This window comes from Rhea pennata, chromosome 8, assembly GCF_028389875.1.
Source record: "Rhea pennata isolate bPtePen1 chromosome 8, bPtePen1.pri, whole genome shotgun sequence".
Lineage (NCBI taxonomy): Eukaryota > Metazoa > Chordata > Aves > Rheiformes > Rheidae > Rhea > Rhea pennata.
In genome coordinates, this window is record NC_084670.1 from 4,606,283 (window position 1) to 4,633,007 (window position 26,725).

General features: G+C 36.7%; 1 protein-coding gene across 6 annotated transcripts in view; it reads right to left on the reverse strand.

Annotated features, from left to right (window-relative positions):
* The window catches only part of FGGY (FGGY carbohydrate kinase domain containing), a 152,546-nt gene that overhangs the window by 72,601 nt on the left and 53,220 nt on the right, over positions 1 to 26,725 (reverse strand). For all 6 annotated transcript variants that reach the window (XM_062581583.1, XM_062581581.1, XM_062581580.1 and 3 more), the window contains 3 exons: positions 21,714 to 21,829; positions 7,755 to 7,883; positions 922 to 1,025 (listed from right to left, as the gene is read on the reverse strand). In XM_062581583.1, coding sequence (XP_062437567.1) covers positions 922 to 1,025; positions 7,755 to 7,883; positions 21,714 to 21,829 — 349 coding nt within the window. The remainder of the gene's footprint in view (positions 1 to 921; positions 1,026 to 7,754; positions 7,884 to 21,713; positions 21,830 to 26,725) is intronic.

A 26,725-nucleotide genomic window follows, 5' to 3' on the forward strand; every position in this document is an offset into this window, starting at 1 on the left:
CTTAAATTCAATCAAGTGCTTAAATACTTTGCTGAACTACAATCTGTATGACATGATCATCATTTTAATATATACTGTTACTTCGAAGACAACTTATAGACTGTTAAGATTGCCATTTTTTATTTATTTATTATTTAAACAACTTCTTTTCTCTACTGGAGAGCTTCCTCTATGGAGTATGCTAGTCCTTCCTAAAGCCTCTAGCATTCCTATTGCAATTTGCTCATTTAGGAAAAATCCAAGTTATAATCAGTCTAAATTTAAGACCATAATGAGTTTTAAATAAAAAATGTAGCAGAAAAGGGTACTTATCTAAATGGAATGCTTTCAGACTCATACATTTTAAAAAGGTATAAATTTGAAAAGCAGACACTAAATTTTAATTGCAATCTCAGAAAAAGCTTTTGTGTTAATTCACTGAGAAAAATTAGCAAAGTGAAAATTGCTTATCAGGGTTTTTCCTTCTCTTTAGTCATGATACGTATCATAATTCTATAGATCATAGCAGCTTTCAGAGGTAGAAGGATTTATATTGATTAAGTGAAGAGGTGGGGGAGAAGGGCTGTGACTAAAGACATACACTCCTCCAAATACACTATTCTGTAACACATTAGTGACAGGCTTGTCATGGATAACTCAAGCTCAATGTTTGGCTCAGATTTCAGACTGCTCTTTAAGCCACTTTAGCATTGTGGTTTTTTACCTTTCATGTCATTTTTTTCAGTATTGATTTCTACTACTATTAAAATTCTTGCTTAGTAGTAAATGCACGGTAATATATAATTAATATCCAAAGGTAGAGCTACAGTTACCAGAAAAATCAAGGAAAAGGAAAGGAGTGAGAGACACAGAGGTCATTCTTCCCTTCAGAAACATTGGTTACCATATTCTATGCAAATTAGGACTAGGCACATAACCTACCCCCATGTGGCATGAAGATGTTCCACAGATCATAGCAACTCGGGATGTAATTGGCTGATTTTCACATGGCAGGTTGTGTCCTTTCACATCTGCTCCAATTACTCCTATTAAAATAAAATTAAAATCCCATTTTAAAAGAAGAGTAACACAACCCTCACAAAACAGAACTTTTCTAGACACAAAATAATTGCTGTCTCACACCAATACCACAAATCAAAAGGTTTGTTTAATTAATAAACAATTTTATTTTATTGATATGGAAGAAAATATATTTTCATTCTAGATACACGAGGACACCAGATCATTTCCTCCATATTCATTTTTTATCATCGTAATTTTTAAACATTATTCCAACTACAGCCAATTGTCTTAGGTAGTGTACTAACTCATAGAATAAAAGGCTGCCCTGTTCTGAAAGGTACTACAGTAGAGTGCAGATTTATTTGTTTATCCACAGTTTACCATGCACATATTGCATGTTGTGTTTTGTCAGGGGATGAGATGGAGAAAGGGGTAACTTGGCAGCAGAGTGGACAGCTGTCAAGTTCCGTTGTCCTGACTGCTGCTGCTGTTCTGCTGATGACAGAAGAGGAGAGATTGCTCCTTCCCAAAGGGGAACTGTGAGCGGCTTGGAGGAGTGTCTGCATGTGGCATGGGACAAGAAGGAGGACAAATGCAGCGAGTGCTCAGCCCACAGCCAACAGCCCACGGACCAGGAGGTCTCAGAGAAAAGCCAGGGTACTGCTTACACAACAGGGCAGACCTTCAGCCAAGCTTCAGGATGCAGCACCACATTATGCATAGCTCAGTTCAGGGACCGGCTATTACCAAAGGAAATTCTGACCCCCTCCTCCTCCTGTTAAGCTGCATGCTTGGACCACCCTGTGCTGGATCCAGCAAAACCACAAAGGACCAATAATATTGTTTTGTTTGTCTTTTTTCTCTTGAGCATTATTTTTCAATTAGATCAATGAACAGTTTGGTGATTATTTTGCTAATCTTACTAAAAAAAGAAATCCTGAGGAAGAAAAGCAATTAGTCTTTCAACTCACTGTACAACTGCACAATCACAGAGTACAAGGGAAGGAACAGGAGCAGGAAAAGAAGGATGGACAGAAAATGGGCCCTCTCCCTCTTGACCGACACTAGGTCAGATAAAGATAAAGCTTCTCCGAGGTCACAGAGGGAAACCTCCCCAGGAATGTGTGGATGCTGCCAAAGCCAGGAAGCCTTTAGGAGTTGTTGGACTGAAACAATGGACCAACTCTGTTTTGTCCTCACAAAACAGGCAAGGGATAGATTTCTTTCCAAACTTTTATTTTATGCTGTTTTTAATCTATTTTAGCCAGGAGATACATGTTTCTTATGAAGTGTCTATTTTCCTAATACACGTTTCAACAAAAATTAGCTTTAGAGAAAGGGAATTTTTCAGTGTCTTTTAATGCGCACACTTTAACAAAAGGTAAAGCAGTTTCATCTTCTGGCCAACCTGGTATCCAACTACAAGCATACTGTATAAGTAAACAACACTAGTATTTCCCATATCATCCTAATTTTACAAACAAGGAATTTGGTTTCAGAGAAACTAAGAGAAAAACTACAGATCTCTGCTGTAAAGCTACATTTCTTCTCATTGCAGTAGGATCACTAAACCATCTGCTGCACATCTTACACATTCAAATTCAAAGTTAAAGATGCCACGTGTTACCTGTGGTTGGTATGTAACATTTCTTTAACATCCTCTCATTTGGGCCACCTTTGCAAGGTTCTGTTATCAAATCAGTCTGTTAGGATTTGTCTAATCATAGTTACAATGTTCTTACGGTATTATCATGGCTGGAAGTCATCTCAATATCCAGAAAATTAAGGGCTAAAATTTTACAGCCCTCAAAACCCTGTCCTAATGTCCTAGCTAGCTGATAACTATGTTGGTAGCATATCTGTCATATAAAGAACTCTTTTCTAAGGAGAAATAGAAAGCAAAGTATGGCTTCTACCTCTTATGCTTCATTTTTCACTGTTCAAACACAGACATCCAGAAGTTCACCTTAAGCATTTTGGATAGGGTTGTCTAAAGGCACTTCTCTATACTAGGCAGCATTACATTAAAACTTCTAAAAATAGTTTAAAGTATCATTTACACTTTAGAGCAAACAAATCCACTGAACAGAATTATCATATATTGCAAATATATTTCTATAAACAATAAAAGATTGAAGAGCCTCATATTTAGATACCTGCTAATCTCTAAGAAAATATTCTTCTGCAGAGTAAAATCTGAATCTTGTCAAAATCAGTGAGAGTTTTGTCAGCAACTTCAATCATGTTTAGAGTTATTGGAGTCTTTCTATTTGTGATTAATTAAAGTTAGATAGCAAATATGTCTGTAACATTCTAAAAATAATGAAATCTTAGAATAAGCTAAGTGCTGCCAAAAATCATTTTTACCTTTAACTGAATTGCAATTTTTTGCATTCTGAGAAAGATTCAAAATTTTGCAAAGATTCTCAAGAGAGACTGAAGCCAACAAGTCTGTATACTACATAAACCATACGGCACATTTTAAGAAAGCAGACAATGCTAAACATTCATGCTTTTTGCTCTTTTCCATAGTGACAAAGTACTTTAGATACTGTACAATAAATTATCTACTTTTTGCTTAAACAGCGCTGGTGTCTTTTGTAAGGGCAAGATAAACATCTAGTTTATTCAAGTCAGTCCCAAAAGACTGGTCCTCCCATACTCACATTTTTATCTGTAGGCTCTTTCAAATTAATAACGTAGGTCAAAATGAAAGTCATATATCTAGTCAGTCTCTAGATTTTTACTTTTGCGTAATAGGTATCAGATGGACTGATTCAGGAGTCATAGATGACCTCCATTGACATAAGTATCAAACATCTCTTCATCTCCACCTTATTTCACTCAGAACTTCAAAGCCTTCCTAAATTCCAGGACCCTGACCATTAAAAATACATTTTATATCCAACAAAAAGCAGTTATGAATACTGTGTCAGAAGTTACTAACACTGAAAACAAAATGTCCATCATGCCATTTCAGTCTGCAGGATGTGAAAGAGCCCTTTTCATTGCTCTGCTGTTATAGGCTATTTTTAACACTACCAGCAGAATCTGTTCAGGAATAAGAATAATGATACCCACTGGAGGTTACTGCCCAGCTATCTAATCTAACACATATTAACATACAAGTCATATCCTTTAAACAAACTGTAATTCTTAACATTTCAATACAGAGCACAGCATGGAGTAAACCCTGGAGCATGTATCAGGCCCTTTTCAAAAGAAAAGTTTTGCATCAATTATAAGAGTTGATTTCCAGTATTATTATCATTCCAGTATTTTTGTATTTTCATTCACTGTTTCAGATATCTTCTTTATTTTCTTCTGTGCCTTTTCCTCTCACTTCTATAAGATGAATGTATTTTAGCATGTCATTCTTCGTATTTTTATCAGAACACTGAGCATATATTTATCAGAACACAGAACATTTCTTTCTCATTTTACTATCTGTTCTCCTTTTGGTTTTCTCATTTTCCTTGAGCATTTTCAGCTCTGTGTTCTATACATTGGAGGTTGAACCAGACTGGAGGATGATGAATGTTCTCACCTATCTACGGTGGATGAAGGAGAGCAGTTCAACATTTGAGATGTAGCTTCATTATTTGTTCTCTTCATATACATTTGCATTCTCTGGCTCTGATTTAAGCTTCTGGTATCCTTTTTGCTATCCAGATCTTTTCCCTTTTACTGTCTTTTCTGTTAGTTCCCCTACCTATTTATCTTCCCTGGATTCAAGAGGGATGAGTTGCATCCCAAAGATTCCTCTTATCCCTGACTCAACTCAGTTACTGAGTGATTCGACTACAGGTTCTCTCACTGTGTTACTAACTCTTCTCTCTGTGATGCACCCTGCCCTCTCTGACAAAGACCAGTACATCTCTTCCCTCCGGTGATGATTTCAGTAGTCTGCCAGTCTTTGCAACGCTATCTGGTAAAACATATTCTGATCATATTTTTGTAAATAGGCCATCTCCATCCACTGAAGGATGCCAGTGACAGCAGAGACTTCTAATTCTGGAGTTCCTTTACAGAAATCTATAGCAAGTGAACAGCAGTTGCTCTCTCCTGTTCATTAAATTCAATTTATATATATAATGCAGTACATGAAATCTACTGGGCAAATTTTTTTGTGCTCTGAATTCAGTATTCACATAATAATGCAAATTAAATGAAGACCCTTTCCTGTCATTTTAGAGTGACAGTCTAGTTTTTCAACAATTGCTGATACAGCCTGGTGTACTCCATTATTTCCTGTGCACAGGAGGTTCTCCACTCCTCACCTTTGGAGCTAGCTGAAAAAAATCCAACAAAACAATGTTTACTAGAATTCACCAATACAGCTAAATCAGAATAATCAAGAAAAGAGTGGCTATATTGCTGAAATACTGCAGGAGTCATGTAGCCTTCAGTCAGAACTTGCTCCATTTTCTGCAATGTTACCTAAGTGCTTCACTATTGGCACTCCTGGATGGATTTCCAAGAAGTCTGAGCTTTCAAGGTCTTGGGACAAAGGTCTTTGAGGACACTGCTATGGAGGCTGGGAATCTGTTCTTTTTTGTAATTTATTTTGACAGTTTTTCATTTTCATACCTAAACAGAAGGAAAATCAAACTTCAAAATTCTCCTTTGAGAAATGGAATTACTTCTTCCTGTCCAAATATACCCATCCATGGGCAGGGTCAAGAGAACAAATTTCGAGCTCTCACGTCATTCTGCAAAGCATTCCTCTTCATACATACAGAAGTTATCCCTGGACTATGACTACCTGAATACAAAACCTTACATTTGCCTATTTTCACTGAAGTACCATGCAGGTGACAACACAGTAAGAGTGATTAACTCCTAATACTACATCGTATTATGAACTGGTACAAGATCTTCAGAATTGTTTCAGTACAATTTTTTCATCTATCATCCATATCTAGTTTAGGTCAAAGGAAAACAACACCGGCACGAATGTTGCATTTTCTTTTACAGAGATTTCAACTCCAAACACTGAAGAGATCTGAGATTCAGCAAATAATTCTCCATTTTTAAATAAATCCTTTGCTTTACTATATATAGTATGAAGAGAGGAAGAGAAACTCCCTGACTAAACATTCATGATTTAGCTCTTGTAAAAGCCTTTACATATTTATAGCAAAAGATCTGATGTTACAGCTCAGGTTGGAAAAAAAAGGTTATGTGGTTGTGAAGGAATCTGTCTGTATATATTCGAGAAAAAAAAAACACAATCACCGGTGTTAATGAAATGTGAAATTTTAAATTACGGACCTGGACCTAAAAAAAAAAAAAAATCTTCTTTGTTGGCATACTAATATTCCTATTTCAGGCCACTTTATCAATTCATCCTTTTCAATAATTGCCAGTGCACATACTTTTAAACATATTTTTACATACCTACAAATCATATGTCTTAGCCAATTAGAATATTAATCTATACAGAGAGATATTTTTTGTTTGTTTTTTTAAAGAGATTCACAGCTGTAGCAATGCACTACATTTACAACTATGACACTAACAACTTCATAATCTTCCCTGCTGTAGATACTCCTTTTTGCAGCTGGTCAATACAAAATATTAGATCTACAGTTAATCATTCTGAGGCAATAAGAAAAGCAACATGCATTATTGCTTAGCTTCATCAGAAACAGTTATCAGAAGAAAAGCAAACAGATTTAAATGTTTAAAAGTTCCAAACCACAACAACTAGAAAAAAATTAAAACACCACAGCAAAATACTTGAAAGAAAACTGATACTTTAGCAGCTAAGCACATTTCATTTAGATTTAGAGAAAAACGCTCTGATGAGCAGTAGATTTCCATTGAACAGTAATGTTTCAATAACACTGAAACTTTCTAACATTTTTTTCTAACCTATCAAACTAAAAAACCTCAATTTCCTGCTGAAAAGTTACACTGAATCACTTTGTTTTTTACTGCATTTAGATAAGGCCAAACAGCACAGTAAGAAAATGAAGCTGTTCAGCCTTACCACACATTTCATTTCAATACAGTTGAAACTGAGCACTTCAGAATATTTTGCTTCAAAAGGAAAAAAAAAAAAAAATCTAAGCATTAGGCCTCCCACTCCAGCTAGAGATGACATGTTCAGAGTCTCAGTACTTACCACAAAAAGGCAATACTACTCATGGGCCAGCTGTCCCTCTACTCTTATTTTTGCCATCTTACATACACTATTGCCCATACTCTAAGAGTTAGATCAAAAACAGTGTTTTGGGTATATATCTCATATTTTGCTATGCATACATATGTTGAGAAGTCTTTATTGTTTTACTTAAACAAAGAATGAATCACTCCTAAAACTAACAAGAAAAACTGTGAACAAGCCTCAGACATGAGACTTCTCTCTCAGAACTTCAGTTTTTCATTTTTCTTCCCTAGCCCCAAAGTTTTGAGCAACAAGAGATGCAACTATCAACATGTTGGAGAGACAACACAATAGTATTTCAGTTTAGGAACTCAAAGTGGAAGTAACAAGAGTTAATGGATACCTGAGAAATTCAGTTACAGAGAAATAAACTTAGTGATATTTAAACCATTTTCTGTAAACATATATTCACTACTAGTAGTTATTGAGAAGGCTTTTTTACTTTAATTATGCTATTTCGTAAGAACAAATATTAGCATCAGAGTAAAAAACTGGATATAAAACAAGCTGTGAAAAAACAGCTTTCTGAAATTAATTCAATATACTCCTATTTCCAAGAACAGTAAATATGACTGAATACCTAGTCCTCCAGCATGTGCATCAATGAGAGAAGCTGCTACTGCAGTCCCTTCGGGGAGACCAAGATCTTTTGCAGCTTCTGGCGTTAAACCTTTTCCAACAGACTCTCCAGGAGACAAGACGTGGTTTCCTGGGCAGACACAAGAAAAACCAAACACCTGTCAATTTACTAAACAGAAAAACAAACACATATGTTATTACAGGAACTTCTTTCCTCTTCCTCAACTTAATGTGGTAAATATAACACAAAGGCTCATCAAAGAACTCCAGCTGACTATAAAATATACTTCATTATGTGTGTGTATGTTAAACACACAACCATGCTATATCAGGCTGCCTCATAGTAAATTAAAAGTTCAACAGTATTCAATGCCCTACTCAGTCACAGAGAAAGACCACAAACTATTAAATTCTGCTTAGCACCTTTCCAACAGACAGGAAATACGCACACAGAGATTCCAAGTTCCTTCTGTAGTTACTGACTATGCTATTTGCAGCCAGTCCGTACATACGCGAATGAGATTCATCTCAGCCAGTGCTCGTAACTGGAAAGTGCACCTGTCAAGGACAAGGACATGGCCAGTTTTTCCATTTCTATCCTCTCCATGAGGTTTCACTAGAAGATCGCTATAGTAACAGAAACTCCGAAATAAGCAAATTTCTGCCACTCCCTCACTTTGGAGTCTTTGATGGCCTTATGAAATACAAAGAACATTATGGTCACCCCAAACATAATCAGTGTAACCTTTTCCTCTCAACCTTGCCACCTGTTAAGAGGTCGTGTCTGCGTTGATCTCTGTCATCACAATTTACTTTTTTTTTGATAAAAAGAAAATAGATTGTTTTAATATTTAAATAAATAGAAATGTTTCAGAGCTTAGAAGAGTAAGTCTAGAGTCACAAATCCTTTGGAATTCAGAGATTACTTGGTATATTCTGATGTGCTTTAGAAAGCAAGTAAAACATCTTCCACAAAAGAAATTAATTTACAGGAAATACCATATCATAAGAATTATCAGGAATATACTGATGCTATTGAGCATAACCCTCTAGAAATAAAGTTATACTACCAGAGAATAATACTAGTAAAATAAAGCTGTCTGTTTCTCCCGGCATTCAAAAACCCTGCAGGCAAAAGGAAGTGCAAAAAAGCTTCACGCAGCTTAAACCACGTTTTTCTTTAGAATAAGCTGCATGACCTTAAAGTGTATAGATATTTCGTATATGCAGCATGGGATTGAACTAATCTGAAATAAAACCTCTTGCTAGGCATTCATTTCTATTGTTTGGCTTGTTTATATCAGTTGTATTGGTCAAACGTTTTAATGAATAATTATTAGGTGGTTAACGTCCATTTTAGAGATCAGGACTACTATTAGACAAAACCTTTTCCTACCAGTTTTTCAATTATTGTATTTCTAGCTAATGAGCACTGAGGGAGCAATTACAGAGATAATCTCCTCTTCTGATGGCAGCAGTAGAAAATGACCATGCAGATTCCTCTGGGATTAGTGATACATCAGCATGGCCAGAAGCACTGCTACCTTCTGTGAGAATGTGTAGAGATTGGTTTGTTGTGATCTGAAAATGAAAGTATAATAATTTTATGTTTTAAAGAAATAAAGGCAGAATATGCCCAGTCTGCTTCAGAAGTCACAGTAAACCTGAATAATTAATTACTCCTTGACTGAAACCACTGTCTAACAATCTCAGAAGCGACAAAACTCAGTAGTTGGCCATTACATGGAGCATTCAGGAAATGGAACCAACTGGAGGCCCCAATCAAACACAAGAGTAGGAAGGAACAGGGTAAAAGTCTTTCCTTTTAGGGAAAAAGAGAGAACAGCATGGCATGGCAGAAAGGGAAATGAAAATGCAGACCACTTTCCACATGTGGGAAAGATGTAACCAGAGAATTGATCCCCTTTCAAACCGTAAGTTAGGAGAAGAGAATCTCCTCTCCCCTTATTAGGAAGTCAGAAGAAGGGGAAAATCCTTTCTACCTCTAAACAGCAAGATAGGAGGTAATGTGGAGCTGACATGTTGTTCGATGGCAATGAAAGCACTTAAGCGAAGCATAAGGGAAGGAAACCCACCTTCCACCCAAAAGGAGAGAGGACACTAACCAAAGCAAGAGCACAACGGAGACTCTCCGAGGCCATGCAGCAGTCAGAGTGCAGAGAAAAGGTGCCAGCAAGTGAGTGTAGCAACGAGAGGAAATTGATTTTGTTTTTCTACTATATCTTCACAGAGTTAGAAATCAATGAAAACTGTGCTCCGCATGTACAATATGCTCACACTAGGAGCTTTAAAAAAGAGAAGAAGTAGGCTCTGCATGGCCACTCTGTCCCTCATAGTTGAATGTGCTTCCCCACCCACACAAGCATGAGTGAGAAGGTGTGGAATGGGCAGAGCCTTGACTTTACCACAGGTGTAGAGAGACTTGGAAAGGGAATTACAACTCTTACGGTTTACTCTTCGCTGGAAAACTAGAAAAATCAGTTAAGCTTCAACATGCCTAGAGAATCTGTAGGTGTAAAGCTATCTAATGGTAAAAACAAAAACACAAAAAGAATAAGCAAATAGGAGCCAAAATTAAACAGTCAGGCATTTAAAATAGATTATACTCTAATACTAGACTGGAAGAGAATGAAGAGATTCCTACTTGAGCAAAACACATTGGCTTCAGAAGTCAAGGTACAGCTACTGCAAGAATAGAGTTATTGAACAGCTACACACTAGTAATTCAACAACAGGTGCTGCCACCCTTAAATCCTACCTGCCAGGGGAAAGAAGCTGTCAGAGAGGGAGGAAGGGAAATAAGAACTGCCTGCATACAGAGGCAGTCAGTGAGAGTATTACAGAAGGCTGTATAAAAGAGGCAGTGAAAGGACTGAGTCTTCTTAAGACTCTTGCCAAAGTAAATGTATCGAGTCTTTTGTTTACAGTAGTCTCCTGTGCAAGTCATTTACCTCCACTAAATGATTTCCAAAATTAGACCTAACCAAACAAACCTGTAATGCCTGAAGCTGGAGAACTTTCTGTTTCATATTCATACAGCTGTTTCACTGTTTTTCATTTTGTATGAGACACACTATTTCTAGCTATTTTTCCCCTATAAAGCAGTAAGTTTACAAAAGAAAAAAAGCTGTCTTTCTCTCTTCCTTCTCTTTTATCTTTCTTCAAAGACTAATATTAGAATTTGCTACAATTAGGTTTTGTTTAAAGAATTTATGTGCCACCAATGACCCTCTACCTTTTTCGGCAGTTACCACTGCAACTAGCCATTTACCAGATGTGACACGCAAGACAGACAATACATCTTCACTCAACTTTAGTAACCTGAACTCACTACACGCTGTTACTAATATTTAACAGAACCAACTTTTTAGCATGTAGACCTTTTTAAAAATAACAAAAGTAGAATGCAGCAGGGAGCCCAGCTGATTCAACTATGACTTATTCATTTGAGACCAGCTTTTAATCTGTCATGCAGAACTTGGTTGCATTTCATATGTAATTGTATTTGGCTGCACAAGTACGTAAAAATACAGAATAAACCAGTGATGTCCCTTTTCTTCATTAACTTGATACCTAAAGGGATCTATCAATCCCTTGTTTAAATTCCAGCAACTTCAGAGAGAAACCCAAATGAAGAATACAATTCCATCTCCTTTTTTTAATCCCTTCTAAAACCTGAGGTTCTAAATGCATTTTCGTTTAAAATACAATAAACAAAATAGTTATCCCTTCAAATGAACAGTTTATAACATGTATTGAGAAAGTCATCCAGTTACACAAAGTGGTGCTAAAGAAGCATCAAAGAAAACAGGACCTTAGTAGAAAGAGGTACCATCTACCCCGTGGAACCCACAGTAAGTAACGCAAGGCCCTTTCCCCACCCACCCCCCAGCCACAGTATTACGGGTTTGGTGGAACATTTTCTCCAAACTTTTGCTAACATCTCACATAGCAGATTTAGATGCTGAGTTCATTACAAAGGTCATAGGTAATCTCCAGTTTTTATTCTGTGCTTTACAGTAATCCACAGAATGCTAGAAGTCTGGGATATGCAAGGAATCTGAATAAATAATATTAGATACTATATAAATAACAACCTCCCAACTGTACATCACCAAATACCCCTCCCAGTTGCACACTATACTCATATTTAACTAAAATATGTATAGCTGATTATTCTAGAATTTTTAAGCTTAGCTGATCCACACAAATGGATATCACTGAGAGAAGAAAGAAGCAGGATAACTATGTGGACTAGAAAATCATAATATTCACTCTTTCTTAGGGCTGAAGGTATGGTAGTTAAAGGGTGTTAGAATAGGCCTTTTTTTTGGGGGGGGTGGGTGTTAATATGGAAAAATACCCTCCTTAAAATTTCCTGGTTGACAACTGAAAACTTGAGAATTTTTGTTCAGGAAAACCAAAACTAATTGTGGTATTACGGGCCCGTTTGCTTAAAATGGAGAAAAACAAAAATCAGATCACTTGGCTTTCTTCAGTTCAAAATTTATCCCTCTATATGACCTGATATAGTAGCTTGAGGAAATATAATTTGGGTCCTTTCCATCCTGCTCTGCTATATAGCCTCTATGCCTTTGGGTGAACTATATCTCAACCACTTAAGACAATTACTTAAGGCAGACATATTAGGCTTCTAAATACTGGAAGAGTCAGTAACCTATGTGCAGGCAGATCTCGATTCATTAAGTCGAAAAGTAAATTGGTCTGCAGGCCTTAGGTGCCTAGTTCAACAAAGACTATTTCCTTCTTGTTCAATTGAAAAAGTTCCATTTTATATAAAAATGATAAGCTTTCCTGGGTAAAAGCTAAAAAAAAAAGAAAAAAAGAAAAGCATTCTGCATCATTGGATCATTAGGCCTGTGCACTGATGGACATGACTTGAGTTTTGGTAACTATGTTTCAGTGAAATAGTGCAGAATGAACATCTCTCACGGTTCACTACTCACTAAGTTGACATACATATAGATACACAATACATATATTTAGATGCCTTACTAAGTAATTAGATGTAATGTTTTTGTATCAGCTGTCTGACCTCATATTTTTGCTTGCAAACAATAACTTCAATAGACTGATCTTTTAGGTTTCTGGCAGTTTACAGTAGAATATTCCCAACAGTCTCTCTAACTACTGCAGCTTGACAAGCATCATCAAGGTATATGAGGTGATGCTACACTTGTCACAACTGCAAGTAATCAGACACTAGTTTGGTATAGGAAGTCACCAATACTGCACATGCAATTTAATTTCTATTAATTATGGATTATTACTCAACAGAATGTTTTTTATTACTGGATGTTTATTAATAATTCATGCAATAGCAACTCTTCTTTGAGGAAATAATTACTCCTTTTTCAAAAAGGAGTAAAATGAAATGACAGACTAAAAAAGTAAAAGAAACGATACACTAAAAATACCTAATCAGTTATTGAAATAATGTTTTTGAATCCTTCAGCTAAGCTTCTGATGCCTGCACAATCTTATTCCCCACTACATTCAAACAGTATCCAGTTCTAATATCCATAATGAGAAGATACTGATGCATTACAGAGAGTTCAAAAGTGAGTCAGGAAAGCAACTGTAAGGACTGAGAAATGTGACGGTTCTTATAAGAATATTGGTGAAAATTTTGAAAAATTCAAGAAGCTCAGTGTATTTCTTTAACATGAAAGATTTCAGTCTGTGCAGGCCAGGCATCTCACTACAGTTTGGCAGACAGAAGTATGCAGTTAAAATTGAGATGAAAATAAAGCATACTTAATTTAAATAATGACAGCAACTAACAATCGACAAGCTTCTAAAGCTCTATGCTTATAAAGGACTACACTGCAGACATTGGGAATAACTAGATTGTTCTATTTCCTGAAAAATTTTAGTACTGTGATTCTCACATTCTTGTATCTGCTTTTGTTTCAAACTAAAACAATGACACAGTAATTATACTTAAAGCTTTTGCTATGACTAAAAATGAAAACTCAACGTAGAAAGAACTCCCAGATTCCATACTTAGCAGGAATAGAAAGTTCACAAAATAGGAAGCTAAAACATCACTCGAGCTCACATAATCACTTAAAAAGAATGCAATCATGACCGACAGATTTAGGAAGAACAAGTATCAAAAAAGATCTCCCAATGCCCCCCCCCCAACATGTAATGCAGATTAACCTTCATTGAAAAAAAAAAAGGAGCTGAAATTCATATTGCTTCCTGGCAAATTACATTTTTTTTGCCTAACCTTTAGTAGAAGTCATTCAGTGTAATTACTGCCCGTGGCATCAAAAAATTGTAAGCAGTCTCTCTGCAATTGCAGCTTCCGAAGGCTGATGGAAGAGTGACTGTTTAAAGCCCTTCCCCTCCATATCTAATGTCTCTGTCAACATGGCACAGTCTGTCAAGGCATGAGCAGCCTTTCATGCTACTTATTGACTCTTTAAGGAAAGAATTCTAAACAGAAAAGGCAAAGATTTCACAATTTCAAGTGGTCTCAATTGAGCAAAAACTATGAACACAATGCCAAAGAGTAGAAGAAAAGATGATTCCTCAAGTAGAGAGAGTCTGAGACCAGAAATCTGGCAAATGGATGTTCTTCAAAGCTACAAGCTTTTACTATTAGTTTCCTAACCTATGACGAACCACAAGGACAAAAGAATAGCACACAATACTTCCCACCTCTTGCATTTGAGAGAAGGGAGAAGTGGGAAGGTACCATCTGCCAGAAGAACTCAGCATGATGACAAATAGGATGGCTGATGGATCTCTTTTCCTACAGTGGAAGGAGAATGGAAAATTGTCACCCAGGAAACCTAGGGAAGAAAACCTGAGTTATTCTATCCATTGTATTTTGAAGCAGTTTAGTGTAGCCAATTAAAAAGCAGTTATTGAAAAGAAAAAGGATATTTCAGGCTGGAGAAATGAGCTGACAGGACTCTCATGATGTTCAGCAAAGGGAAATGTGAAGTCCTGTACCAAGGAAGAGTAACTCCTTGCACCAGTATAGGCTCGGGGCTGGTCAATTGGAAAGCAGCTTTGCAGAAGAGGACCTGGACAACAAGTGGACAAGTTCAACATGAGTTTGCAATGTGCCCTTAGGGCTAAGAAGGCCAGCAATGTCCTGGGTTGCACTCCTGGATGCAACCCTGTCTAACATGCTCTAGGTGACCCTGCTGAGCAGGGAGGTTGGACTAGATGATCTCCGGAGGTCCCTTCCAACCATACTGATTCTATGATTCTATGCACTGGGAAGAACATAGTCAAAAGGTTGAGGGAGGTGATCCTTCCCCTCTGCTCAGCACTGGTGAGGTCACCATGGCAGGCCAACCAGTAAGAGATATGGACTTACCAGAGTGAGTCTAGCAAAGCAGCCATGCAAATGACTACAAGAATGAAGCATCTCTTCTATGAGGAGAGGCTGAGTGCCACGACTGTTCAGCATGGAGAAGAAAAGGCTCAGAGGGCATCTTATCCATGTGTATAAATACTTACAGAAGGGAGTAAAGGAAACTAAGCCAGGCTCTTTTCAGTGATGCCCAGTGGCATGGCAGTTAGCACAAATTGAAATAGAGGAAATTTCATTTAAATAGAAAGATTTTTTTATTATTATTGTGATGATCGTCATATACAGGAACAGGCCACCTAGGCAGGTGGTGGAGTCTCTTCCTTGGAAATGTTCAAAACCTGACTATATAACTCTGAGCAAACTGCTCTAGTTGACCCTGCTTTGAGCAGAAGAGGAAACTCCAGAGGTTCCTTCCAACTTTATCTACTCTGTAATTCAGTGATGTCAAGATGGAAAAAAATAAAATAAAATGAGGACCCCACTGCTCTTCTGAGAAAAATTCTCTAACTTTTTACCGCTGAATCATATATTACAAAATAGTGCCTCAAGCTCTGAGGAAGGAGACACCCTGAAACCTCTTTGCATTGTGCCAATTTCACCTCCTTTATAGCTGCTACAGCTCTTGGATGGACTGAAATGACAGGAAGCCAAAAAGATGCAATATATTTGGAACACTACTCAGCTATAAATTCCACAGATTCTAACAGCACATAAGTGTAAATATCTTGTGATTCATATTTTTTATTTTGTTTGAAATTGTGTGTAATACAATAATACAAAAATCATAATTTATTAGGGATTGGAAAAGAGAAAAGAAAACAGATAAAGGGACCTCGTACATATGAGAAATTTCTTTTTATTTACTCCCTGTTCTCTACCACTGGCAAAGCATGGTGTTTAAAATCCCTTTTTATGATCTAGTTTTATGAAGAACTGGCAGCTCCCAGCTGACCTCAAAAAAACCGTAATCCTTTCTCTCAAGCTTCTAGAAAATCCTTCATGTACTCTGCAGCATCTGGCATCAAAGGCCTTGGAAGAGACGAAAAAATGGGAAAACTGACAGACTGACCATTCCCATCACAGCTGTCGTAGTCTAATTTAATATTGCTTGAATTCTCCCACCCTGTACTGAATCTTCCATTTTCAGCCTAAATCTAAATAAATGAGCAGAAGATCTTCCAAATGTTGGAACTGACTACTTCTCGCAAAACACAAAACCTAAGACGACTATATTTAACAGCAAACATTGAGGTCTACAGCATCATTATTTTCACTCTGGATATGCAAGTAGACTGGGTCATGCAACAATAAATGATTCATATAATAACATGTTCATGAATCAGCCACCAGGACACCTACTAGTTTGTCACTTGTCTGAATACCCAGAGAAGCACAGGACTGCATCTACATTTGAAAACTCAACATGTTTTAACACTTGTGCCATAGCAGGAATGACAGCAAATATTGATCAAGAGAATCCCAGCTCTTCTGTCGAACTCACAAATCATACGTGGTTTTCCTTATTATCAATTTAAAAGTCAGTGCTGCAAATAAAAGAGCGCTAGAAAAGAACATCTATACAACTCTACATATCTTTCCCTTCAGAGCATTCATAACTGGTACACACACGCAGGTACCTGAAAACATCAAGCTCTCAGTCCTAGAATTAAGTGAGAAATCACCATCAGCAGACTGTAAAGTGGTAGGGCTACACACTACAGCATGGTCACAGAGTGCCAAAAACGGCTGTACAGTAAAGTGCAGTCACAGAGTGCCAGAATTGGGAGGGTGTCACTGTTGAACTTACAGATGGAAGTAAAGACTACTATGAATGCACTTTAAAGTCAAGTTGAAGCTTTTAGAACTGAAAGCAGTGCTAAAGTGAAAAATCAGAAGAAAGCCTACTGGAGATGGATTGAGACAATTTGTGGAAAACGGGAAACATTTTTCTTGACAGTGCCTAAGAAGGAAGCATGTGGAACAGACCAAGAATATGATTTAAATACAGGGATGTATAAGGACCAGAACATGTTCTTCCTTATGCCATCAACACCTATGAAGTCAAAAACCAAACATGAAAGAGTTCGGCCGAATGAAGCCAAGTTACAGTTTTACAGATGTGAAATAGAGGTAGAGAAGCTTTGGGTGAAAACAGGAAGAAAACTCAGATTGCCAGATTATTCACTCATACAGGAAGAAAAAGAATAGTAATTCTAAGAAAGAGTACATCATTTTATGAACAGATTGTCAATAATTTTTCTGTACAAAACTCTATCTTCTGGTATCACACATCTATGCATGCAACAGTTATTTGCATTAGCATACTACTTTCAAGCACTCAAAATTCAATGTAGGCAACTAATTTCCATCAAAACTTGTGAGATTTGAACAACTCCACCTTAAATGTTCATAAAAATCCTGTAAGTATCAGCTGTGTATCTATTCACTTTTGAGAATGTGGCTCGGAATTCCTACTTAGAAAAACCTGGGAAATGGGATTATAAAATCCTTATCACGTTAAAAAGCTGCATTTCAAAGTATGAAGCTTGTTTCAAATAAAATAAAATAATAAAATAAAATAAATAAAATGTGTGCAGTTCCATCATAGATGAAATAAGGCGACAAACTTCCATTTAAAAAATATCAGTATTTCAGCCTTCACACATGATCTACAACAACAGTAAAAAATGATTCTGTAGTGCCTCTCTCTTAGACAAATGAGCAATCTTCAACCGAAAAAAAAAAGACTTGGCATAAAATATTACCATTCAATAAAAACTCATTATTTGGTCCCTTAAGTAGCCCCTGAAGTAGACGGCTGTGGTGAAAATTTATCAGGCATTGTTTTCCTCCAAATGGAATATATGCTTCAGTACCCTAAGAGGCTTATAGTACATGAAATTTTAACAGAATTGTTAATGTCTTTCTAGGTTTTATAATACCACAAAGTGATACTCATCATGCGCTTCCACCACAGCAGATAAATGCTAATGCCTGCAGTACACAATGCTTCCACAGTGGGTTTGAATACAGGTCATCCTCTACTCTCTTGATGGGCAAATTAATGGGATCAATAAATTTTGCAGTATCTCTAGGTACGGATCTTTACCTTCACGGATGTGATCAGTAAATTCATGAGGTACAGAAGGGACCACAAACAACTTATTCTGTGGATTCCCTGCAAGGTTTGTCTGCTGTGAGAAACGTGAAAGGTCAAAGGCCTGGAATTTTCACCGTCGAACCCACGCGCCAGCGTGGGAAAGGCTTGTCTAAGATCCTAAAGGTCAGAAGTGAGGGTGTCCCTTAACTACAAGGTCATCTGCTCAGTTAAACCGAAACTAAGAGAAGTCTATTACCTGAAACCACAAGCATTGCTCTGATGACAGTAAATATATTTTTAAAGGGCAAGACATTTTAAAAATGATGTGCATTTTAACTGAATAAAGAAATACGTACATTAAAGAAGTTTTTCTCAGGGCATTTCTGAATTATTTTCAGTGTCATGAAAGTTAAACGTACTTCAAAAAAACTTCTATAACTATTCATAACTATTCATCTATAGATTCCTCTAACTGAAAATAATACTGCTTTCATCAGTGATTAAAAATGCATATTTTGTATGCCCATTTAAACTGGTAAATTTTGCAACAATAACAAGATTGAGCTTATTTTTTATCTTGTGACGTTCTGCTTTTTTTACCAAGAAACAATAATCCAGAGCTTAGCTCTCCTAACATTTTGTGAGAGGTATTTGACAGTAAATGCCATTATCTACCTTTCCAATGGGAACATGCAAGCATTGAAGTACATCCTGGCAAGAATTTGAGGTAAACAAACCTTGAACAGAGGTACATGGACTTGGACAAGCTGAATATGAGAACAAAACAGAAAATTCTAATGAGAACTTCTTCAAAGTTGTTAGGTGCTTTGTTTTTACTTTTTATATTGAGATTTTCTTTTTATCATGTACAATTTCTTTTCAGTCTACTCCTACTTAGGCTGTCTGGTAATCTTGAGTTCCTTAATCTGCTAGTCAAATTTTGGTCACTGCTTAGAATTCTGTTTTGTCAGCCATATCAAATTATTATACGTATCATAGAAGCAAACACTGTGCCTTGATGTCCATTTGAATTGCTTAAACAAATTGCCTGCTTTTTGCATAATGTGCCAAAGTTAACGGGAGCTGAGGTTGTTCACTTCACAGGACAGTGCCCTGAAGCTGTATTAAAAATATATCCTGAGCCGAGTCTGCACAAGAGGCAACCCTGTTTTCATTGTGCTCAGTGCAGCCTTGGTAGGTTCTTGCAAGGAGGTCTGTGCTGGGGTGCTGCCTTATCACCAGTGTTGACACCTTCAAAGTCCCTAGGAGTCTTGCACAGTTCCAGCTGCAGTTTGACCAATCCTGCTGACTTTCAGGGTCAGTGGGTCTACACAGTCCTGACTAATTTAAAGGAAATAAGGCAAAACAGAGCCTATTAATGTGCTTTCTCCTAGTCAAACAACACTGAACATTCATATTAAAACCAACAAACCCTCCAAACTTTCAGTGGAACAGCGTTACCATTCTCACTTTCTTGGAATAGTACACCACATGTTCATGGACAGTGGTAAAACTGCAGTTGCCAGAACAAAAGCATTCTCACAGCATACAACACAAACCTCACACTGGCTGAGTAGTTTTGTTTCGGAAGGTTTGGTTTGCTTAGGTGCCTTTTTGTCCCCCTTTAAAGCTGGACCCTTCCAAGAAGCTCTAATAAGCACAGCTTAGAAGATAAAATTTGAAGGAATGAAAGAAGTGCTGCATGAGGCAAGGTTAGACAAACGGTCATGGAAGTAACCATATATTCTACCTGAGGCCAGGTTTCAGCATTATTATGCAAAATGAACAGTTTTATAATTTGGATATACCTAAGGTAATTGTTCAAGTACATGAAAATTAGAAGACTTTTCAAGGTGAATGAAAATACATGCTCTTCAGAATCTTCAAGTTCTAACCTACAGTTTGTTGTAATTCTCTAGGTCAGACGCTGCTTCTCTGATTCAAGCTGAGACACATCTAGTTATTCTACAGATAGTCCCTTGCAAATCGATGCAATCATTCATGGAACTAGATGCTTTGTGGAGATTGAGGAAATTACCTTTTTCTTCTGAGTAACTCCTGTCAATAGACATCAATTTACTGATTTGCTTATTTTGTGAATATTCTGTTTTAACAAAAATGTAAAACATGATACTGGAAACTCATGATTTTTTTGTCCTCCTAAATTTGCAGCCATATATAAATAAAATATAAAATATTATGAAGCTTCTATCACAGCAAAAGACCCTTTCTATTAACAGCTACTTTATCATTAGAAACATGTATGTTTAGTTATTTAAAATGGTAAATTGCTTTCCACTGTCCTTGAAGTGCATTATATAAATATTGTATTAAATCCTTAGCTTACATTTCATAAATAATTTATTTTAAAAATACTCTTCCATTAGACAATCAGCTGCTGAGATGTTCAATTTTCCAGTAAAAAACAGGTATTTATTGCAAGTCTTATTTTAATTTGTTGAAGATTTGCTAAAAGCCACATCTGGTAGATGTTACAGGAACTCTGTTCAAACTAAAATCTCAGAAAGCTAAAAGCTCAATATTCCTAGTCGGGTTTATATCTTTCCATAAGCAGTTTCAGTGGCATGGGGAAATTCTATTCAAGGAAGCTTTCAAATACAATTATCTTATATAGCTGAAAATAACTTACACTATATCTTGTAATGATTGGAAAAGTTTATAGATTTCATTATATTTCATTTCATTACAATCCTCCCTATGCCATTTCCATTTCAGGTTGCTGCATTTAAACTGCTGCACAAACTTGTTCAAAGTGCTAGACATTAAAAAAAATCAAAGGAAATTTCAGATAATTAACTTTGATGAATGAACATATTTTAATTCATGTCTGGTAATATTCTTGTTAATGACATGTCTGCTTAGGACATCCATTAAAAGTCCATTAACTTAACAGGGAAAGTCTAATAAAGTTGTCCTGGAAATTTTCTGGTATATTAACATTATGGACTTTTAATGAATATCTACTGTAGGAATTGCTATTAGCAAGCCTAACATTCTAATTAAACTTAGGCTCTAACAGACTGAGAAAGCAGTATGAAGATACTAACAAGCCTAAGTAGCACTTCTTTGGAAAATTTCTATATGGGAGGTACAGGTTACAAAATATGCTAACAATAACAGTTAAAGCTATTACGGTTCACTTTGTAGCTTGCCATCTAATATGCCAGTATCAGGTGTTTCCTTCATGTAATCAGTTGCTGAGTCTCCCATTTATTCTTCTATTGTTAAATTGAGCAGTACTGAAACACCAGCTAGGAGGTTTCAGAAGGGCAGAAAATGGAAAATTTAAACATATTTTTTCATGACAATGACAAGTAAAAACTTAGTATCTATGAGTATCCAGCCTTGTTATCCACCCATCTGAAGCTCCATCTAGACTTGCTACATTTCTGATGACATTCATAATACAGAACTAGGGCTCAATAAATATAGAAAAAAAACAAAAAAAAAAAATCAGGTACCTATTTTTTCATATTTATCCTTCACCAAATCTTCCAAGCCAATCATTTGCCAGAAACTGTCATCCCAACCTCCATCTGAAGTGTATGTCCACTTGCACACCAATGTACAGAGTGATCTAGAAAGGAGACAATAAACACACAGAATAAGAAAAATGAACATATTTGTTTTTAAATTTGTGACTAGACAGAAAATACCGCAAAATGATCTCTTAGTTCACCGTACACAAATTCCAAACATAATGCTAAAATTTAAATAAGAATGGCTGCTGTTCGGAGTGAATGTCATGAAAAATTCTGAAAGGACCTGATGTTTAAGATACTTCTCTGTTGAAACAGCTCCTTGTCTGGCCTCTTCTCTGCATAAATCAGTGAAATAATAGACCGTGCATACGCCCAGAAGACAACATAGCATGAACATAACAGCTCTTCAGCAACAGCTCAAGAAAAGATTCATACTTCTCCAGGCTGTACCTAAATAATGGCATTTAGCACGCAGTATGCCCTTAGAAAAACTTTATATTTCTTATGTTCCAGCTGAATTGCAAGGACATGATGTGTGCACTGATGATTACGTTAAATGACTCTACTTCAATACCTGCAAGTACAAAATACCTTTATCAGGTCAAGGCGTAAAAGGAAAAATGCATCCAACTCTAGAGCTTCTGCATAGTATGTATATCACTATCATTAGGTCTGTATTTCAACAGAAGCTGATGATAGTTCAGTGACATACTGAAACAACATTAGCCACAATGTAATTGAGTGCAATATTAACTTGTTTCAAGTCTCATTCATGATAAGCTGACGTTGAACTTCACTGAAGGAGTGCATTACAAGGACAGGCTTCAGGAGCAGAACGTAAATGAAAGGCAACAGCACTTGCAGAAGTAACTGTCTGTCAGAGTAGGTTTTCCACCCTAAATGATCCACATACCTAACCCCCAACTCTCCCCAAAACGTGTTTAATAAAAAATGTTCCTGAGCATTCAGTGCTAACAGATTGTGTGTCTGAGCACTAAGAAACATCTCAGAAGATCAGTTTTTAATTGCACTTGGAAAATCAATAAATTAAAACGTGCTAATAATGGTAAATACTGAGAATCTCAGCTACCTGTAGACTTGGGAATGCCACCTTCGCATCCCACCGTACCCTTCCCATTTCTGCAAAGTAGGGCTTCTTACTTTATAGTAATAGCAAGAAGCATTCAGTAAATGGTAGAGGATATGGTCTATCTTCTGCTGAAAAGCAGGTGGCTAAGGGAATGGAGCCTGCCACTTTCCAGCCTTACAGGTAAACATCCTCATCATCGTTTTCTATTAATATTTCCTTTAATAGGAATTAACAAAAACTAGCAAACAAATCAGCAAACAAAATACAATGGAAAAAGAGAAGGCTTTACTATGTACAAATCAAAGCTACGGCTTCTAGATACTGATCCATTACATGCAACACAGCCAAATAAGAACTGGAAGAGCCTTTTCATACTGCTGGAAAGCTATCTGGAAGTCAGATTTGGGGGGCTTACGGTAAGAGCCAAGGATGCAGAAGTAAGGGCAGAATGACCATGGGCTGTGATAGCGAAGGGCACTGTTCTTAGAGCATGTCCTCTTGTGTGACATATGTTAACAGAAGGGCACATGACTACAGAGCTTCCCTCAACTCCCATGTTATCATCCAGGCCAGAAATGTATATTTTAAATGCAGCACATTTCATTTCATTCTGTTCTTTCAGAGTGACCATGTTTTTATAACTACAGGACACATGATCCTTATCGACAATCCCGATGTTTAAAAAGGTGCATTTAACAAGAAAATTGATTAATATTACATGTTTGGAGGAAAAAAGAAATGGAAATGAAAATTTATATCCTTATAAACAAGGAGGGAGATCACTCAGGGTTAGAGTTCAAACACTGCTTTTCTGGTAGAAAGTTCTGAATCTGTCCTCTTTACAGCTGAGGAATAGATCAGATAATTACAATTCAGCATCTGGTTTGAAAACAGAAAAGCACATGACTTGTAACTAGAGCAATGAAAATATTGACATAAGAAATTCCAATTTCCAAGGATTTAAAAGCCAGACACAGAAATCTAATTAGGACCTCTGACAAAAACTGGGTGAATAAATGAATGCTAGGCTGAAGAAAATACTGGAAAAAATAAACATTTTCCCCAAATCAGCTCAAGCCTCTCATTAAAAGGAAAAGGGGGAAAAAAGAGAGAGAGAAAATCTGAAATAAGGATTCTTTCATTGCTCTATGAAAAATTTAGACATAAAGAGTAAAATAAAAATGCGTCGAGCTTTTCCAAATAGAGTATATTCCAAATCATAACAAATTATCATCAGAACTGAACATGTATTTTTTTAATTAGATCTCAGTGCTAGGAACTATTGCCACACCCTGAAAAATGCTCTAAGGATGACATCTAAACGTCATGGCTTCTCACTTTTAAAGACCACAAAGCAGCTTCCTCTGAGACGCTAGGCTTATCTGAAGAGAAACTAGAGCAGCCTTCCTGGACTTTGAAAAGCATCTATCAAAGCCTCAGCCGAGCTCCGTCGTGCCATACAGCTCACTTGGAGGCACATCTCATTACGTAGACAGCCCCCCTGAAACAGAGCGAATGGGGAACAGACCTGGCCCATGCTAAGTATATCCACTGCATTGAGATGCATTTTAGTCCTCTTATTGGATACAGTTAGACAGCAAGTGTTTTAGACATAAAATAGTGATGGGTCCGAGAGCATTTTCATCCTACTTTATGGGATTCATAAATGCAGTGCTCACAGAAAAGGATAAATAACTGATTTCTGGTTAAATTCTTAATACATTATAAAAAATAGGAACCGGAAGAACATTTCTTCCCAAATGAACTAACTAGCATATCTACAAATGGAAGGTTTTGATATGAAGGGCAGCCTCAAATTTGAGCTAAAATACTAATCCATTATGTCGGTAGATTTCTATTTTCATGGTCACAGCATGTACCTCAAAAAGCTTGTTCTCAGTAAAACACTACGTAGAAGACACTGAAAATAATTTCTCTGGAGTTAAAGCTCCTTATTCTGCACTGGTTATTACTTAATTGCCAAGTCAAATTTCCATGTTTAATTGAACAATATAGCTTTTACAAAACCTTAATATTTAAGAGAAAGTATTATAGGCAGAAAGGCATTTTTAACTCTGACATAATTGCTCAAGAAACTCAATTCATTACGAGGATTTCTTTGATACGTCCATGATGACAAATTAATTTCACTGCAAGATTCAAAAGAACCTACATTTGTTGAACTCAATTCCCTGCCACAAATCTTACTTGACTAGGTGTTCTCTTTTGGAAAGAAAAAAATTGTGTAAACAGAGGAATGCAAAGCAGACATAATTACCAACAAGTTGTTCAATCTGCATATCCTAGAGAGCTGTGTGTGCCTGCAGAGAGAATATTGTCTTAATGTTTTTTCACCTTTGAATACAATGGCATAGATGTAATTAACTTTATCAGTAATTGCCACAGAAATCCTCATCCAGTGTATCACCCTGAGAAAGTGATAGCATTACTCTTCACTCAGAAAAACTATATCCAGGAGGATGTGCTGATAAGAAGGAAACTGAAGAACCAAAGCACTACCCCTACAAATAAATCCTCAACTATTAGAAAATTTCAGTTGTCACCAGTATGCCTTAAATTTTATGAGATGACGGACACTCATTAAAGGGAAAAAGTACTATTTTTTGTTGTGGTATATTCCTAACTTTTTTTTTCAACTGGATATTTGACAGTATTATCCCAATTATTTGGTCAAAAACCCCAAACTTGCACTAGTTGAAGCTGGATGAACCAGATGGATAGAGGCAAGCATTCTCCTTATTTCTCTATCAGAATCAACTGTGTTCAAAGACACTGAGTTAACAGACAATAATCTAGGCAATAATCCTTTCCTGACTCCCTTATCTAGTATGGACTTCAGAAGATACTTGTAGCACAGACTGTCTTTAGCTAGGCTAAACTACAGTCAATTAGAAGAATCTGTTTTCCTCAAAAATATTCTAAATATAATGAAATGAAAAATTTCCTTTCTTGGTTCAGAACAAAGTGTTTTGTTTAGAATATTTCTACTGAAAAAGCAACACTTTTGCATGGATTTTTTTTTAATTTAAACCATATTTTCAACAGGAATGTGATTATGTTGAGAATTTCCTACCAATTCTAGCCTACAAAGAACTATAAGATCCTACTTGCATCCAACAGCCTCAAGAAAAAATCCCTGCTACATTCATTATAAAGCAGATTTGGCTGCGCAGAGTGTATTACACCACGAATTCTATTATTGTCTAGCTTCAAGCTCTTACACATCTTTTGCTGCGAACTAACTGTGGATGTGCCAAAGTCCTGTACAACCAGAATTCCAGCATTTTGAAGAAGCTCACCAACAGTATACCCTCAGAAGAAAAGCAAGAGCCTCAGGGATTCTGCAGTGACTGAACACACACAACTCCCCAGGTGCGGTCTGCAAGCAACTGTTTATCTCCACTAACTTTCAAAAGGACCTCGGGGAACTAAACTCCTGGCCAAACAGGTCCTCAAGTTTAGCTGATATATGATTGCCCACAGAGTCTATCCACTTGGAGCACTCTCTGTTTTACTCCTCAGTGAGAAGGTCTGCAGATAACCAAGACCACACAGTGCTCCCCACTTTTGTGTGAGTGTATCTAAAAGATAAAGATCACAAACATCTTCTCCATATTTCTTTCGTCCTTCTTTGCTCACATCATTCCTCACACTCCAGAAGCGTTCAAGAACGCAAGGACAGGAGTCTCAACTCTGCAGAGATTCTGCCTTGCCTAGGAGAATACTTGCTACCTTTGACAAAGAAATACAGTTTGGAGGATATTCTGTAACTACAGTGGTCTTCTGGAAGTTATCCTAGTCTTGTTTATAGGATAATATAAAACTTATCCCATCAACAAGGATAACCACTAAAAAATTTTTTTTTTCCCTGAAAAGTAAC